General features: G+C 42.8%; 1 protein-coding gene across 1 annotated transcript; it reads left to right on the top strand.

The window, feature by feature from the left end:
• Positions 1 to 2,682: 2,682 nt before the first annotated feature.
• LOC146585161 (uncharacterized) lies at positions 2,683 to 9,277 on the top strand. Its single transcript, XM_085323441.1, is given in 3 exon segments — positions 2,683 to 2,853; positions 8,215 to 8,631; positions 8,633 to 9,277. Coding segments are annotated over 3 exon segments (1,233 nt in total).
• Positions 9,278 to 13,731: the final 4,454 nt, after the last annotated feature.

Raw genomic sequence — 13,731 nt, 5'->3', positions numbered from 1 at the left:
GAAATCCATGCAGTGTGAGCTGAACAATACAGAGGATATTMCCAGCAGACTTCACTTCCCTGCTTCTCACTCTTCTCTCTCTGCCTTCTCCAGTACAGTAGCAGAGCTGATGCTGATTTTGCCATTTCTGTCTATCATCTCCTTTATGACCCATCTGTCTTCTGAATGCTTTCTCTTTTCAGAGAACATACCTATGTAAACCCTCCACTATTACAAAGACTATAAATCACTTACAACTTGCATGTGTGGAGTGCTCAGATGTTCATCAGTTCCTGAATATTACTCCGAACCGTGGAAAGTAAATACTTAGTTCTGTGAAGAGTCCARAGGAGCTTGGCTGCTAAAGCCAACCTAAGAGATGGAGCTGGGTGGAARGACAGCTGCCCAGGCTTTCAGACAGGATGGTATCCAGCATGCAGACACTAGTATTATGCCCAGGGTGGGTAGGAAGTTGGATCTGTGTAGGATAAAGAAGAAAAGAAAGCAGGATATGCTGGTAAGTTGTTTTCATTATCTTTTCAGTCACACTCTTTTGCTTTTGCTGTGAGGTCACAGGTATAAAATACAGTAAGGTAYGTTAATTACTGCAGCCAAGTGGAAAAAGATGTATTACATTAGATGCAATGGAGATGATAACTTATTAGCATGGTAAAGGAGGCTTCTTCTCCCTCTTTATGCCATTAAGAACACAGCTATGTAGCTGATTTCTGAAAAAAAATGCTATGAGAAAGAGAGAAGTACACAGTTGTCTGACTCACTGGGTTTCCTCCCAGAGATACTGGTCTGTGTTTGTCACTATCTCCTAGCTATTTCTGCTTCCTTTCAAAAAAAGAACTGAACTGTCAAACGGGAAGCTATGAGGGAGAGGAACTGACAGAAAAAGAAGAAGAGATAGGGGAAGGAGAAAAAAAATAGATATCAAAAGAAGGAGATGGAGGGCTAAACAGCAAAGATGTTGGAGAGTGCTCCACAGAGTACTGAACCACATTCAAAACTTCAGCAGTTTGTTTTGAAGTTTACAAACCACAGAAATGTTCTTGTGGCACAATGGACTTTACAGGCCTCAGGGGAAATAATTTTTTTGGAGGCAGACTGAAGTTCCATATTCCTCACAAGCCTTATGCTCTAGCTGCTGTCTGCAGTTCTCTGACCTACCTTTCCTAACTTTTCTAATGTAAGCATAGCAGAATATACATATTTACACACATAAACTRCCAACCCTACTGTTATGAAAGCAGCTCTGGCTGCTCTCTGAGGGAGGTGAGCAAGGAGTTAAGGGTAACAGACAGCAAAACAGGCAGAGGCAGTGACCTCACTGACAAGGGTACAGTCCTGCAGTAACAAGAAGAGCAAAGTAGCTGCAGCGACAGTGACCAGAATCAGCCATCAGTCTAGATCCTGAAGCAAGTCCATAGTCAGGAGGCAGGCTCAAAATCAAACTAGGAAGAGAATTCCGCACATCAGAATCAGCAAGGCACATCATCAGGCTGCATCATAGCTCAGGCAAGGTCCAAGGACTAGGTCCTGAGTTTAAAAGCAGCTGCTGAGTTAAAGTGGGGAGGTCCCCAATGAGGCTTCTCAAAGCTTTTCACACACAGCTCTTTCACAACCATCTGATCCCAGGTTACACAGCTGTGTGTGYGTGCACAGAGCTGGCCTTGTGCATAGGCAGCCAAACCCTTTGAAGGAGGAGAAGAGGTTGTACTCAGGTCCCTGACACCTACCAACTGAAGTCAATTACTGTATATGAGCCTTCTTTTGAGGAAAGGAAGCAGATGTGCCTGATACTAGAGAAGTTATTCATGACACTTTTACACACTACAGGAACATGCCAACACGACACAGTGATAAGCACAATACTAGAAACAGAATAAAAAAAGAATGGAGGGAAGGTTTCAGAAGCCAGTTTTGAATATCCGTCAGTTTCCTATTCAGCTACTCATACCTTTTTCAGTGTAACCACGACCAAAGAAATGACCTGTTGTTCCACAAAGGTGAAAGCCATGCTAAATGCTAAAACTTCAAAATGAATTGGGTTTGTCACAGGAATCTGAGAGCACATAATGAAAAGAAGTGTATCTTCAAATCAGATCTGATACTGTAGACAGAGCTAAATGTCTGCTTGTTTCAGAGTGGTAAGAATAAGCCAGTAGGTCTTGTTTCTATCTGTGAGTATTTAAGGGCTTTTCACATAAAGTTTTCCTTTTCTTTTTCATACCTAATCCTAAAAGATACTTAGATGAGCTCTTAAGTGGAAAACCAAGCAAGAGTTGAGTTTAATGTCCATTTTAAGGCCATTTTACCAGCTTGTGTTTACTGCACTCTAGATAGACTGAAATGTACCTTTCTTACTTGGCTACAACAGAAAAAATGGGAATACACATTCCATCTTAACAATGTCTTGCTTGAGACTGAGGGATGATATCAAAACTTCTATTTCARCACCATGCGTTATAAGGCATCCTCTTTTGGAAAGCAGCTAAAAAGCTGAACAAAAGCACTCCTCTCTCTAACCCCTTATTCTGTTCATAATTTTATTTCCACAGGTATTGCTCAAATTGCTCTTTGCATTATAAACCAACATCAGATTACATGGAGCATCCCTGAGGAATCGTTAAATGGCCAGATTCTTCCCTTTTTAGAATACAAAGTTTAGCCCCTCTCCTCACTATCATATCGCATATGTCGTACCTTCACCTTCCAGCTCAGCCCCTCCCACCTCAAAACCTTTTAGTTAGCTTGATGAGATCAGGAGACTTCTTGCTGACATGGAAAGTAGCTGATGCAAACCAAGGACTGGGTAATGCGCTGGAGTATGAAGTGGCTTACAAGCAGGAGTGGGAGTCCTGGGAGGTAAGAATGGAGAGCTGAGCTGTCCTGGGGTGAGCTGTGCCCTGCAGAGTRGTCAAGATTCTGCAGTAAAAGCTGGACAAATTTCTGGCCTTTTGGTTCTCAGTCACTGACTATCAAGAGATGCAGTAAGTGTTTGTGGTTAGATGCAACTAATAGCTAGGCTCCATCTTCCCTCTTCTAGAAGGTTTTCCATTTCCATCCCATTTTCCTGATCCTGCTCATGCAGACAGACCCAGACAACAGCTTTCTCACAGACCTCACCTGTTGCTTAGTTTGCTCTGATCTTCTCCGAAGGTGGCATTCAGCCCACCCTCTGTTTCAGTTCTGTCACCAGTGGTTCTCCCAGCAATGCTCCCAGCCGTCATCATCACTTTGCTAATAATTGCTCATTGCAGCTATAAGTATTTCCTCAGGTAGGTTTGCCTTGKGCCTGGGAGATTTAGCAGCATGTTGGCTGTGCGAGTGGAATAAAGGGTGAAAAACTGAGGGCGAGGCACTGCTCATCCAGCATGAGAGAGTGCTCTATGCGCAGACGAGCCTTGGTATGCAATGGGGAGCCCCATTACATAGAGTAAGGATGGAACTGTGCTTTGCTGGGTGCACTTGGAGAAGTATGACATGGAACTGTTCTAGTATGAAGAGAAAAGGCAAACTCAGGAAATGAGGGCTAGATGAGTGGACAGTGAGGTGATTGAGAACTGTCTGAAAGACAGAGCTCAGAGGGTTGTTATCTGAGGTGCAGAGTCTAGTTGGAGGTCTGTAGCTAGTGGTGTCACTCAGGAGTCAACACTGGGTCCAGTCTTGTTCAACTTATTCCTCAATGACCTGGATGAAATGACAGAGTGCACCCTCAACAAATTTGCTGCTGATACAAAACAGGGAGGAGCAGCTGATATACCACAGGCCTGTGCTGCTGCCATTCAGAGGGACCTCGACAGGCAGAAGAGATGGGAAGAAATTAACCTCATTAAATTCAACAAAGGCAAGTGCAGGTTCCTGCACCTAGGGAGGAACAACCCCATGAACTAGTACAGGCTGGAGGCTGACCCATTGGAAAGCAGCTCTGCAGAGAAGGATCTGGGAGTTTTGGTGGGTAAGTGGATCATGAGCCAGCAGTGTGCCCCTGTGGCCAAGAAGGCCAATTGTATCCTGGGGTGCATTAGGAAGAGTGTTGCCAGCAGATCGAGGGAGGTGATCCTGCCTCTCTACTCAGCCCTGGTGAGGCCACATCTGGAGTACTGTGTCCAGTTCTGGGCTTTCCAATATAAGAGAGATGGAGCTACTGGAGCGAGTCCAGTTAAGGGCTACTAAGATGATTAAGCGAGTGGAGCATCTCTCATATGAAGAATGGTTGAACAAGCTGGGACTGTTCAGCTTGGAGAAGATTTAGGAGGGATCTTATCAGTGTGTGCAAGTATCTTATGGGAGGTCATAAAGAAGATGGGGCCAGACTCTTTTCAGTGGTGCCCRGGAATAGGACGAGAGGCAACGGGCACAAACTGAAACATTGGCAGTTCTGTTTGAAAGTGAGGAAAAGGTTCTTACTAAGAGGGTGACTGACCACTGGAAGAAATTGCCCAGAGAGGTTGTGGAGTCTCCATCCTTGGAGATATTCAAAAGCAGTCTGGACATGATTGTGGGCAATGTGCTCTCAGTGACTGCTTGAGCAGAGGGGTTGGATTAGATGATCTCCAGAGGTCCCTTCCAACCTTGACCATTCTGTGATTCTGTGAAAAGAAAAGGAAAGAATGTGTTGGGATATCTTGTTAAGGGGGAAGCTACCATCTCAGGGTCTGCACTGTCACTGAACAGACTGCTGTGCTGTCCAGAAGGATTACAGAGACCGGCTGGGCCTGGTGAAACCCTCAGCTACAGCCTTTGGTCTTGTGCCTCTTTTCCTGCCTTGGTGGCCAGGACCTAAGAGCTGAAAAAAAAAGCCAACTCTCACCTCTGATGCATCTGATTGTTTGCCATCCCGTGACTCCAAAATAGCTTCTAGACTCCTCATACATAAAGTCTGCTGTTCCTAGGTGGACTTGACCTTTCTCTGTTGCTGGTCAGGATGTTGCCTGACTCTCTTCCATATTCACTKCATGATTATCTCCCCATATCTTCTCCTGCAGTTGCTGGAGGTTGACTCCACACCATGAGAGCTATATTTCCTCCCATAAGGTATTTTTTCCAGAATAGGTAAGAAAGAAGAGTGCAAAGAGAAGGAAGTGTGTATCTTGCACAGTGTCATCTTTGAAGGCATTTTTAGAAGTAAGCRACTTGCTTTTCCTCCCTCTCCTTCACTTATTTCCTGATTTCATACTTGGAGGCCATGCAAAGCTTGTAATCCAGAGAAATTATATCTCAGTATGTGGATATTGCCAAAAGAGGCACTGAATGGAGCATACTTGGAGTTTTGCAAAAATAGTGGCTAAGCTTCTTCCTTCCATGCTTCAGTTTCTAAATATCATAATTCCACAGCCTTATCTCTCTGTGAGTCTCCTCTGAAACCATTGTATTTGTATTTGATCTTACATCTGCAGTATCTCTATCTCCTTAAGGCAATGCTGCTAATCTTCATTTTACAGATAGAGAACTCAGGCTATTTTTGCCACTGTGTATTATCTTATCATTAAGCTAACTGACTTCCACTTCTTGTCTTGTTCCCTGCAATGTAAGTCAGAGATGCATGATTCCAGGGAATAGGTGATCTTTACAAAGATTAACTTCTCAGCTACCTCTCCTACTGCAATAATGTTAGTTTTCTACCTGTGTTTTCTGTATCAGCAATACTTCCTACATCCCACAGCACATCTTCACCTAAAGTGAAATGCCTGGTCTTAGTGCTGTTCTTGAGAATGCTGCACATGGTTGGCTGTCATGCACCTCAGCTAACTAGTCATTTGGCATCCAGTATTTCTCAGGCCCTTTTCAAATTAGCAGGTAATGCTTCCTAGGCATGTATGCAGTCAGCAATTGATACAGGGAAAGTGTGGTGCTAGATTGTATCAGATACTGCATGTCTGCATGTTTTTCAGGCCCTTATAAATCCTCCTTGTAGATTCATTCATTGTTCTAAAGTTCCTTCTGATTAATTTGACTGTTGACAGACTTCATTAAATGTTTTTTGGTCTGCGACACTAATAACCACTGGTCCAAGGTCCCCACTCTAAGAAGCAACTCAGTAGCTTTGTTTCCTAGCTCATATCTGGTTCTCCATCCACAAGCGTTCTCTATTCTTTGTCTCATGGTTTTGAAAGTTTCCATTCCTGAAGTGAGTTATCCTATATTAAGCTTTGTGAACATTCCAGTAATTCTGTTTCTCTGGTCAGCTGTTGCAGAAGGACTGTCTTTACATACCTACAGGTGAAATATTGCCTCAATGTCCTCATGAGGTGCTGGATCAGAGTCTGTATTGCACAGAGTAGTGTCTTTGATGTTTTCTGTGGAAGAAACCTGCAGTGACACCATCCCCTGACTCTTAGCTATGTAAAGATAGGTCAAGGATAGTCCACACGGAAGTGAAGGAACAGTCTTCTGGAAAACTGAACACATTCTGTTGCCAGAGCAGTGAAATTGCTTCCACATTATCATCCATTGTGACTTGAAGATAGAAGACAAACAGACCTCAACTTGTTCAAACTAGAGAATTAAGGTTGAAAGGTGAAGGTAATTTGCATACTAGAGCAAAGACAAAAGAGAGAAAAGCTGACATAAAATGTTAGCTGAAGTGAAAGAGGTGTGAAGGGRCTAAGAATACATTCAGACTGGCAGCCTCTTAAACCTGCGTCAATTGATCTATTAAAAGATTTCCTGCACCAGTATTACACTGTGGTTAAGCAGTGAAACGGCATGACCTTACGAATGAAAACAACACAGTTGTGGGGACAAAAGTTATTGAGAAAAGACTACTTTTAAAACAAGAGTAAAGCTAATTGCGTGGTGTGAATGCCTGGAAACTCCTCCTCATCCTAAATGTCTATCTGTGCTACTTGCATTCTTGTCCCCATGGTTCCTGGCTCTTCCTAGCCTTAAAAGGAATCTCTCTCCTTAAAACTGTCACACTCTTCATTTTCTCTTTTCAGAAAGACTGACTGGCCAGTGCCTACTCCCTTATGTTCTCTGCATTCACTCTGGAAATAGATTTGAATAAAAGATGTAGACTTGCTACGGTGGAAATCTTTTTGGTTGTCTTCCTCACAGCCTACTAGAACATAAAACACATCTTCCCTCTCATATAAATAGGCATATTCCCTCAACTCTTCATTCTCTAGAAATGATATACTTCCTGCTCCCTCAAGCAGAATGTGACTTTGAGAGTGACCAGAGAAGGACTTCATTGATCCCAGACTAGTGTGGACCTGATCAGAAAGAGACCCATGTTGTCCATACAGCCTCAAATTTGTGTCAGGTCTTCAAAGATAGGGAGGGATGATGACCATAGTGCTCTGCCCAGGAAACTATCCTAACCTGCAGAGGAATCAGGAATGGTTGCCACAAATTAAAATAACTCTTGGGTTTCATAATGATTATCTTCCTCTTAGGGGAGAGGATCAGCTGTTTTCAACAGCTACTTCTGTAAGACATGTGAACGAAAGATAGGTTATGTRTGTTATTTCACTGAAACCTCATGTTGTCTTCTCCCTTTGTCCACTCATATTCAAAGTTTATAAGACCCTTGAGACAGATGTTTTATTTTGAAGAAGTAGCTGCAAAATATCACTGAAAGCTCTAGAGCTGCATAAATGCTGATGCTGSCAATCACACTGCCTGAATCTGTACTTCTAAATAAGTCAGAGTCAAGATACAGATTCAAGCACTGTCTCATAACTGCTTTGTTGCCAGTACTCCCCTGCCATGGTTTGGCCTCTGCCAACTACTGTTCTACAAGGTAACATCCTGGTACAATTTGAAATATAGCTCAGGGTAGCAACCATTCCCAGTAGGCAACATAAAACACGAGTGTACCAGGTTTGGCTGTGTCCACTGTCCTTCAATAGTATTCTAGCAGACTTTGCACCCAGGCCATGCAACACAAAGTTCCACAGTTTCATACTATGAAAATAGCTGCAACGTAATTCTCACATTATTTTGTACACTTTGAACTGAAGAAACAAAAAGGACACAAAAACATAGCTGTGTTCTAGACTGCAAGGACACTGTGTTGAGACTCAGAAAACTAACAGGGTTATATAGTGTGGGCACAGACAGTCCATGCCGTTTAACCTGAGGATCAGAGGATAGTTCCCAGCACTCTTTTAATCAGAGTATAAACACAGTCTTTCTCAAAAGCCAATTTGTGCTTGCATATCCTAGCACTGAGAAAAGTCAGTGTTAACACTAGATAGTTATTGTCTTACTGTGGCATAGAGAAGGCTGCAGCTTGCATCTCCTGAGGAAGATACAAGAGATGCAGCTAAAGATTCCTTCTACCTTCCTGGAATACGGTGTGCTTCTGTAGATCAACTCCTGTTTGTGTACAATGATCACTTTACAGAGCTGTCAAATAGAGAGGTGTCATTAGTACATAAGTTCTGTGTTTCTCACCTGAACAGGATTATTAGKAGTAGTTCAGCAGAATTCCCTGGAGCTGAAGAAGAGAAAGTGAAGGTTTCCCATTCTGCACTGGAGCCATACAACCCCTATCAGATCTCTGAAGTGCTGAGTAGAACCTCATTTTCATCAGCTGCACTTGTATGTCTGTTAATTCATATGGATGGTCAGTCCTGCTTTGCCAGGCTTATATGCAAGAACAGTGCTGGTACAAGTACTGCTTCCCTTGTTTTGATTTCAACAGTCTGGTCCATACTTGTACAGCCCAATGATGTCCTCCCAGCCTGATATGCATCAGGCCCTTCAAGCAGTCCCAGCAGGAATCCATGGGAAATCAGTGTCCCTACAGTATGTGAGCCTCCCAAAGGAAGCCTGTCCTCAGGCTCCACAGAGSCAGGCACAGCCAGGAGCACTTCCTCTGCAGCCCTTCCTGCTCCCAGGCCAGAAGGAAATGATGCAGCACCTCAGCAAAGGGGAGGAAATTTCACCAGCCCAGGCAGACTGTGGGAAATGCATGAATGTGAGACCAGAAGGGCAGAACTCCCCAGTGGCTCTTAGCTGTACTGGCTCTCCCCAGCTGTGCTCCTTGGGCTACATCACCACAGATAGCCTCTTACTGCCATCAGCCAAAGACTCCAGCCATCTGGTGCTCGTCACTGATGGGGAATTAACTTCTGACTCGCAGGAGATCCAGCCCCCTGATGACTGCTCTTGCTATGAGWTTTCTCCTGGGAAATCTGGTGTCACGGTTGCAGTTTCAGAACAAAGACCAAACCCTCTTCCTGAAACATACCAGGATGCATTTGGGGACTATCTTACTGTCCCTCCAGGTCCCCATGGACCTTCAGAACCCCCAGATATTTCCTTACATGTTTCTTGAAAAGGAATCAGTTTTTCCGAAGAATCTATGTTGGAGAACAACAGAGTCTTGTTTAATCCTGACAGTATCGTGATTGTTTTCCTCCACTGTGGGCAACTACTACTCTATCTCCTGCCTAAATCCAGTGAGAAGACTCACATATGTAAGGAAGCTCCAGGAGTAAATAGGCTCTCCAAGCATATTAAAATTATCAGATAGCCTGCACACAATGGGAGATCCATCAGTGGCAAGCAAAAGAACACACAGAGTATTGAGGTCAGTCTCTTCAGAAATTTGAAGCCTCTATGGAAAGGAATGCAGCCAGCTGTAAGATTCAGAGAAGTTTGCTTGAATTGTGGCGATCTTTGATATCAAGATAAAATCTGAAGAATGCCACCATTACATTCTCATTCTCTTCCCACAAATGCTATTTCTCCTACCCAGTTTCCAGTCCAAGGTGGAGAAAGTTCTCAAGTAACCCTACCCCCTTTCCTAGTTATATTAATGCATCTGGTAATAGATACAGGATRTAATTCCCCCATACCTACCTTCAGATGGCCTTGCCACATAATCCCTTGCCAGGTTTGACTGTCAGAGGAAGAAGTCAGATTTATCTAGAGCTTCTTTCTAAAAATAGGTAATCAATTTCAGTTTAAATTCTCAGGYTATGGGAGAACAAATGATTCTGCTTGAGCACAAAACAAGGCTGGATAATCAAGTTTCTTACTCAAGAGCAATGAATCCAAGGGCTTAAAAGAAAAAGAACTTATTAAAAAGGATAAAATGGCAACTCAACATAAACACTAGAAAGACAGTTTACTGAATTCAATAACCTGAAAGCTTCTTGGTAATGTATTCYACTCCCATTCTTTGCCCAGAGCTGAGAGTATCCGTTGTTGGCCTATAAGGGAAAGGTTGCTCCTAAACCTCTCTTACCATTCCCAATTGCAGAGATCTAACCTCTGATACTAGGTAGCTGCTCTCAGCAGCTTTAGCCCAAGAAGCCTTCATTCTATTTGCAGTCCCCACACTGTCACCTCAACACTTCAGTTCCTCAGAGAGGAGTTGGTGGCATGCAAAAGCCCAAGAGACCCCTGGGGAAAATACCTCTTCTGTTTTCTTCACTTTCTTACTACATAGCTCCTTCGCGCTTCTACTACCAAGGGGACTAGCAAAAGTAATTCCTAATCCTCAGGCCATGTTCAAACACCATTCTCTCCTGATGGATAATAATGCTTTAAATACTTTCAAAATTAAGACAAAATTGCATTTCAACCCTAGTGTCCAAGACTGAAATCCACTGAAGTCAGTTCCCTTGCTCCCTCTTTGTTGTTATCTCTAGCTATTTCAAGCAGCTCAGGATTTCTCTTTATTCCAGTAAAGACAGGATCAGCAGTAAGTACTTYATTCTTTTAGGAATGAGGTATTGGGCTTACCGCAGGATAGAAGTGGCTCTGAATGTAAGTTTTAGTTCAGTGAAAGCTTTAYAGTGTATAGCCCTAGGCCTGAATTTAATAGCTGGCTGAAGACTCTGATAAGAGTTCTGCAGTATCTTCTGTTCTTACACTTAGTTTCTTTAGTGAGCCATTCAAAACCACTTGCAGTGGAGATAACAAAGACAGATTGGAATAATTCAGGATAGCCCATGATAGACAGAAGTCAGAGGGTTAACTGAAAAGGAAAAAGGCTAGATGGAGAACAGGAAACTTTTCTGAATTGTGATATCTTGCAGAATAAGCTATGTTTCAATTGCTGAGATGCCTAAACCTTGACYGGGAAATATCCATTATTGCTGGAAAAACTAGAAGGTAGGACAAGAGTGATGCAGATTCTTGGATTTAATTGGTCTCTTCTATTTCAAATTGCTATAATACTATATGATTATTTATATTTCAAGTGCATGTGCTGTTCATAGATGACTGAAACAGATCTTAATCAGCTATTCTGGTGAATGGTTTAGCTAAGCCAGAGAACAATTTTTTYCCCCCCTCCAACTCCAGCTTTTCAGGTAAAAACATTGGCTCAGAGCTGCCACCAAATGCTCAGACCTTGCAAAATCACTTAAATACAAGCTACCTAYATTGCAAAGTGCTGAGTTTAGTGCTACAATATAACAGAGGTCTAATGTCTCACTGCATATAAAAGGCAAAAAGTGAAAGCTCWTTTCCCTCTCCACGCCTGTTCCTCAACATCTGTATGCCCCATCATTATGGGCCTTGACTGTTACAAGATCCTTAGCTCAGAAAATTTRATTTGTTAACCTGTTAACTATACTTTCTTCTTCTGTATTGATTTCCTGATGGTTTCTCAAGTTGAAACAATTTGGAGYGTGGACTGGTAAGTATCAGCACCAGCACAAACAAGAAAACAGGAATGAACAGCTGAGAGCAGAGGGATGGATGGGAGATTTTCAGCAGCAATGAGCACTTAGTTCAGTTCAGCTCTTGTTTAACTGCATCTAACATGCTATTTGGAGATTCCCAAGCTGGCTTTAAATATGCTTGTTTGGGTATCCAAAGCACTCTGGGCACCATGGAACACTATACAGGGTAACACACCTCACCATGATTCTAGGTAAATCTAGGTTCAGCACTCTGTGACTTCAGGTATTGATTGCTTCCAGTAGTTTGAGCTGTCTCATTAAAAGCTATCTAAGTTATCCCTGCACTTTTCAATGTGTCAGCTATCAGAAAGTTTTTACCTCTGGCTGTGCTGTATCATTTGGCAAAGCAGAGAGGAAGATGAAAAAGGATTACCATGCGTATGTGTTCACTTGGCATCAATCAGATATCTTCTGTTTCGCTGCATTACATAATGCCAACTATTTTGCATTATTTAAGTGCTTATAAACATATTATTTTAATTTGTAAAAAGTGTATAAAGTGATTACTGTTCTTCACAGCAAGAGACAAACAACACAGTTTGTGGCACAGGATAGTGGCTCACAATTAAGATTTTTCTAGTCCTTTCCTGATCTTCCTTAGCATTTCATAGATAGCAAAGTGCATTTGTTCCAAGTTGTACCAGAATTTTGTAGTGTCTGCTCAGACATTAGAAAGAGACTTGTAAATTTGTGTGTTGATTTAGCCTTATATTAAGAACTTATACCTGTATTAGCTAACTGTGCCTGAGTTTCTGCTTTCCGTGTGCCAAACAACATCTGTMGGTTTCTTTTCAGGTCCATTGATTCTGGTTTAAGACTTGCTGCAGGATCAGACGACAGAGTTTATTATGTAGTTGGAGTCATGCCGGTAATCAGTGCTGTAYACAACATGCAGAACAGGGTGGTGGTACAGAGCCCTGCTGTTCAGCTGAAGCCAGAGTACTGAGTGCGAAGACAGGGACCTCTTGTACTGATGCACACGGAAACACACAGGGAGATTTCTACACATTGCCATTCGGGCAGTCTCCTCAGTTTGAAAGACTTGTGCATGTGCTTGGAAACATCTGAATCCCAAGTGGTTAATTATTGCTGTTGGAAAATGATTATCACATGATAATCACTAGTTATATTTTAACTTACTTCACTGCTTTTATGCAGTCAGCATATTCCCTGGTTATATAGCAGCATTCAAGCTCTTGGGTGATCTTGAGTTATTCTTTCGACACACTCTCTGGACTTCAGATTACATAGACTGTATGGTGGAGACGTGTTTCTAAGAGACATTTATCTTGGAGGTGGGGGAAGGGTTAGCAGAGGTGAGTATGGGTTATGAGAGGTTCAGTAATAGTCCAGTCACACGGCAGGGTGAGCGGCAGACTGGAGAAGTCCAGGGGCTTTTTGTAGCTTTCCCGTTTCCTTTAGGTGGAATGGCTYGGTTTGTATTTGCATTAGCATAGCCTGAAAATTTTGTGGGCCTTAGTGAATACCTTCTCTTCTCAGGTGAGTTTCTATTTGTTTTCCTAGCAATATTGCTGCTTCCTGCCTAGGCAAAAACTTTCCATGATACCTTCCAAGTGACAGACATAACAACAAAACCAGAACTGTGTGCAGAGAAACTTCCTTTCCTACTCCACATAGGCATCTGTTGCCAACCATTTGGATTTGCCCCTGAGTGACTGCATGGACACTGATGCCTAAGAAGCATAATTATGAGTCTGAATTCCCCTGGAAAGCATCAACAGGCATCTGGTTCTTTGCCTAGTGTGCCTTGTTGCTATACACCTCCAGCTCTGAAGCTGTGTGAGAGTTTTACAGCCATTAGGATTGAAAAGGTAGGCAGCACTTAGGCTCTTGGGTGACCCTGGTTTGTTCCCTGTGTATCCTCTGGGTATTTCCTTCTGTCTGGTTTGCTGGGACAGACAYTGAAGTATCATGAATCTTTTGACAAACTTTTATACACGCACATACACATAAACATCCACACCCATACCCATCTCCCTTCCTTGGCATTCTGTCTAGGTCCCACTTAATAACCCAGCACTACGACCAGGTCACGAGGAGGGTGTCATTTAAAAAACATGTTCATTCTCCT

The sequence above is a fragment of the Rhea americana genome, unplaced genomic scaffold (assembly GCF_003343005.1).
Source record: "Rhea americana isolate MKP2758 unplaced genomic scaffold, rheAme1 scaffold_85, whole genome shotgun sequence".
Taxonomy (NCBI): Eukaryota; Metazoa; Chordata; class Aves; order Rheiformes; family Rheidae; genus Rhea; species Rhea americana.
The sequence above is the reverse complement of the archived record's forward strand: the minus strand, read 5'-3'. Positions and strand labels throughout refer to the sequence as shown.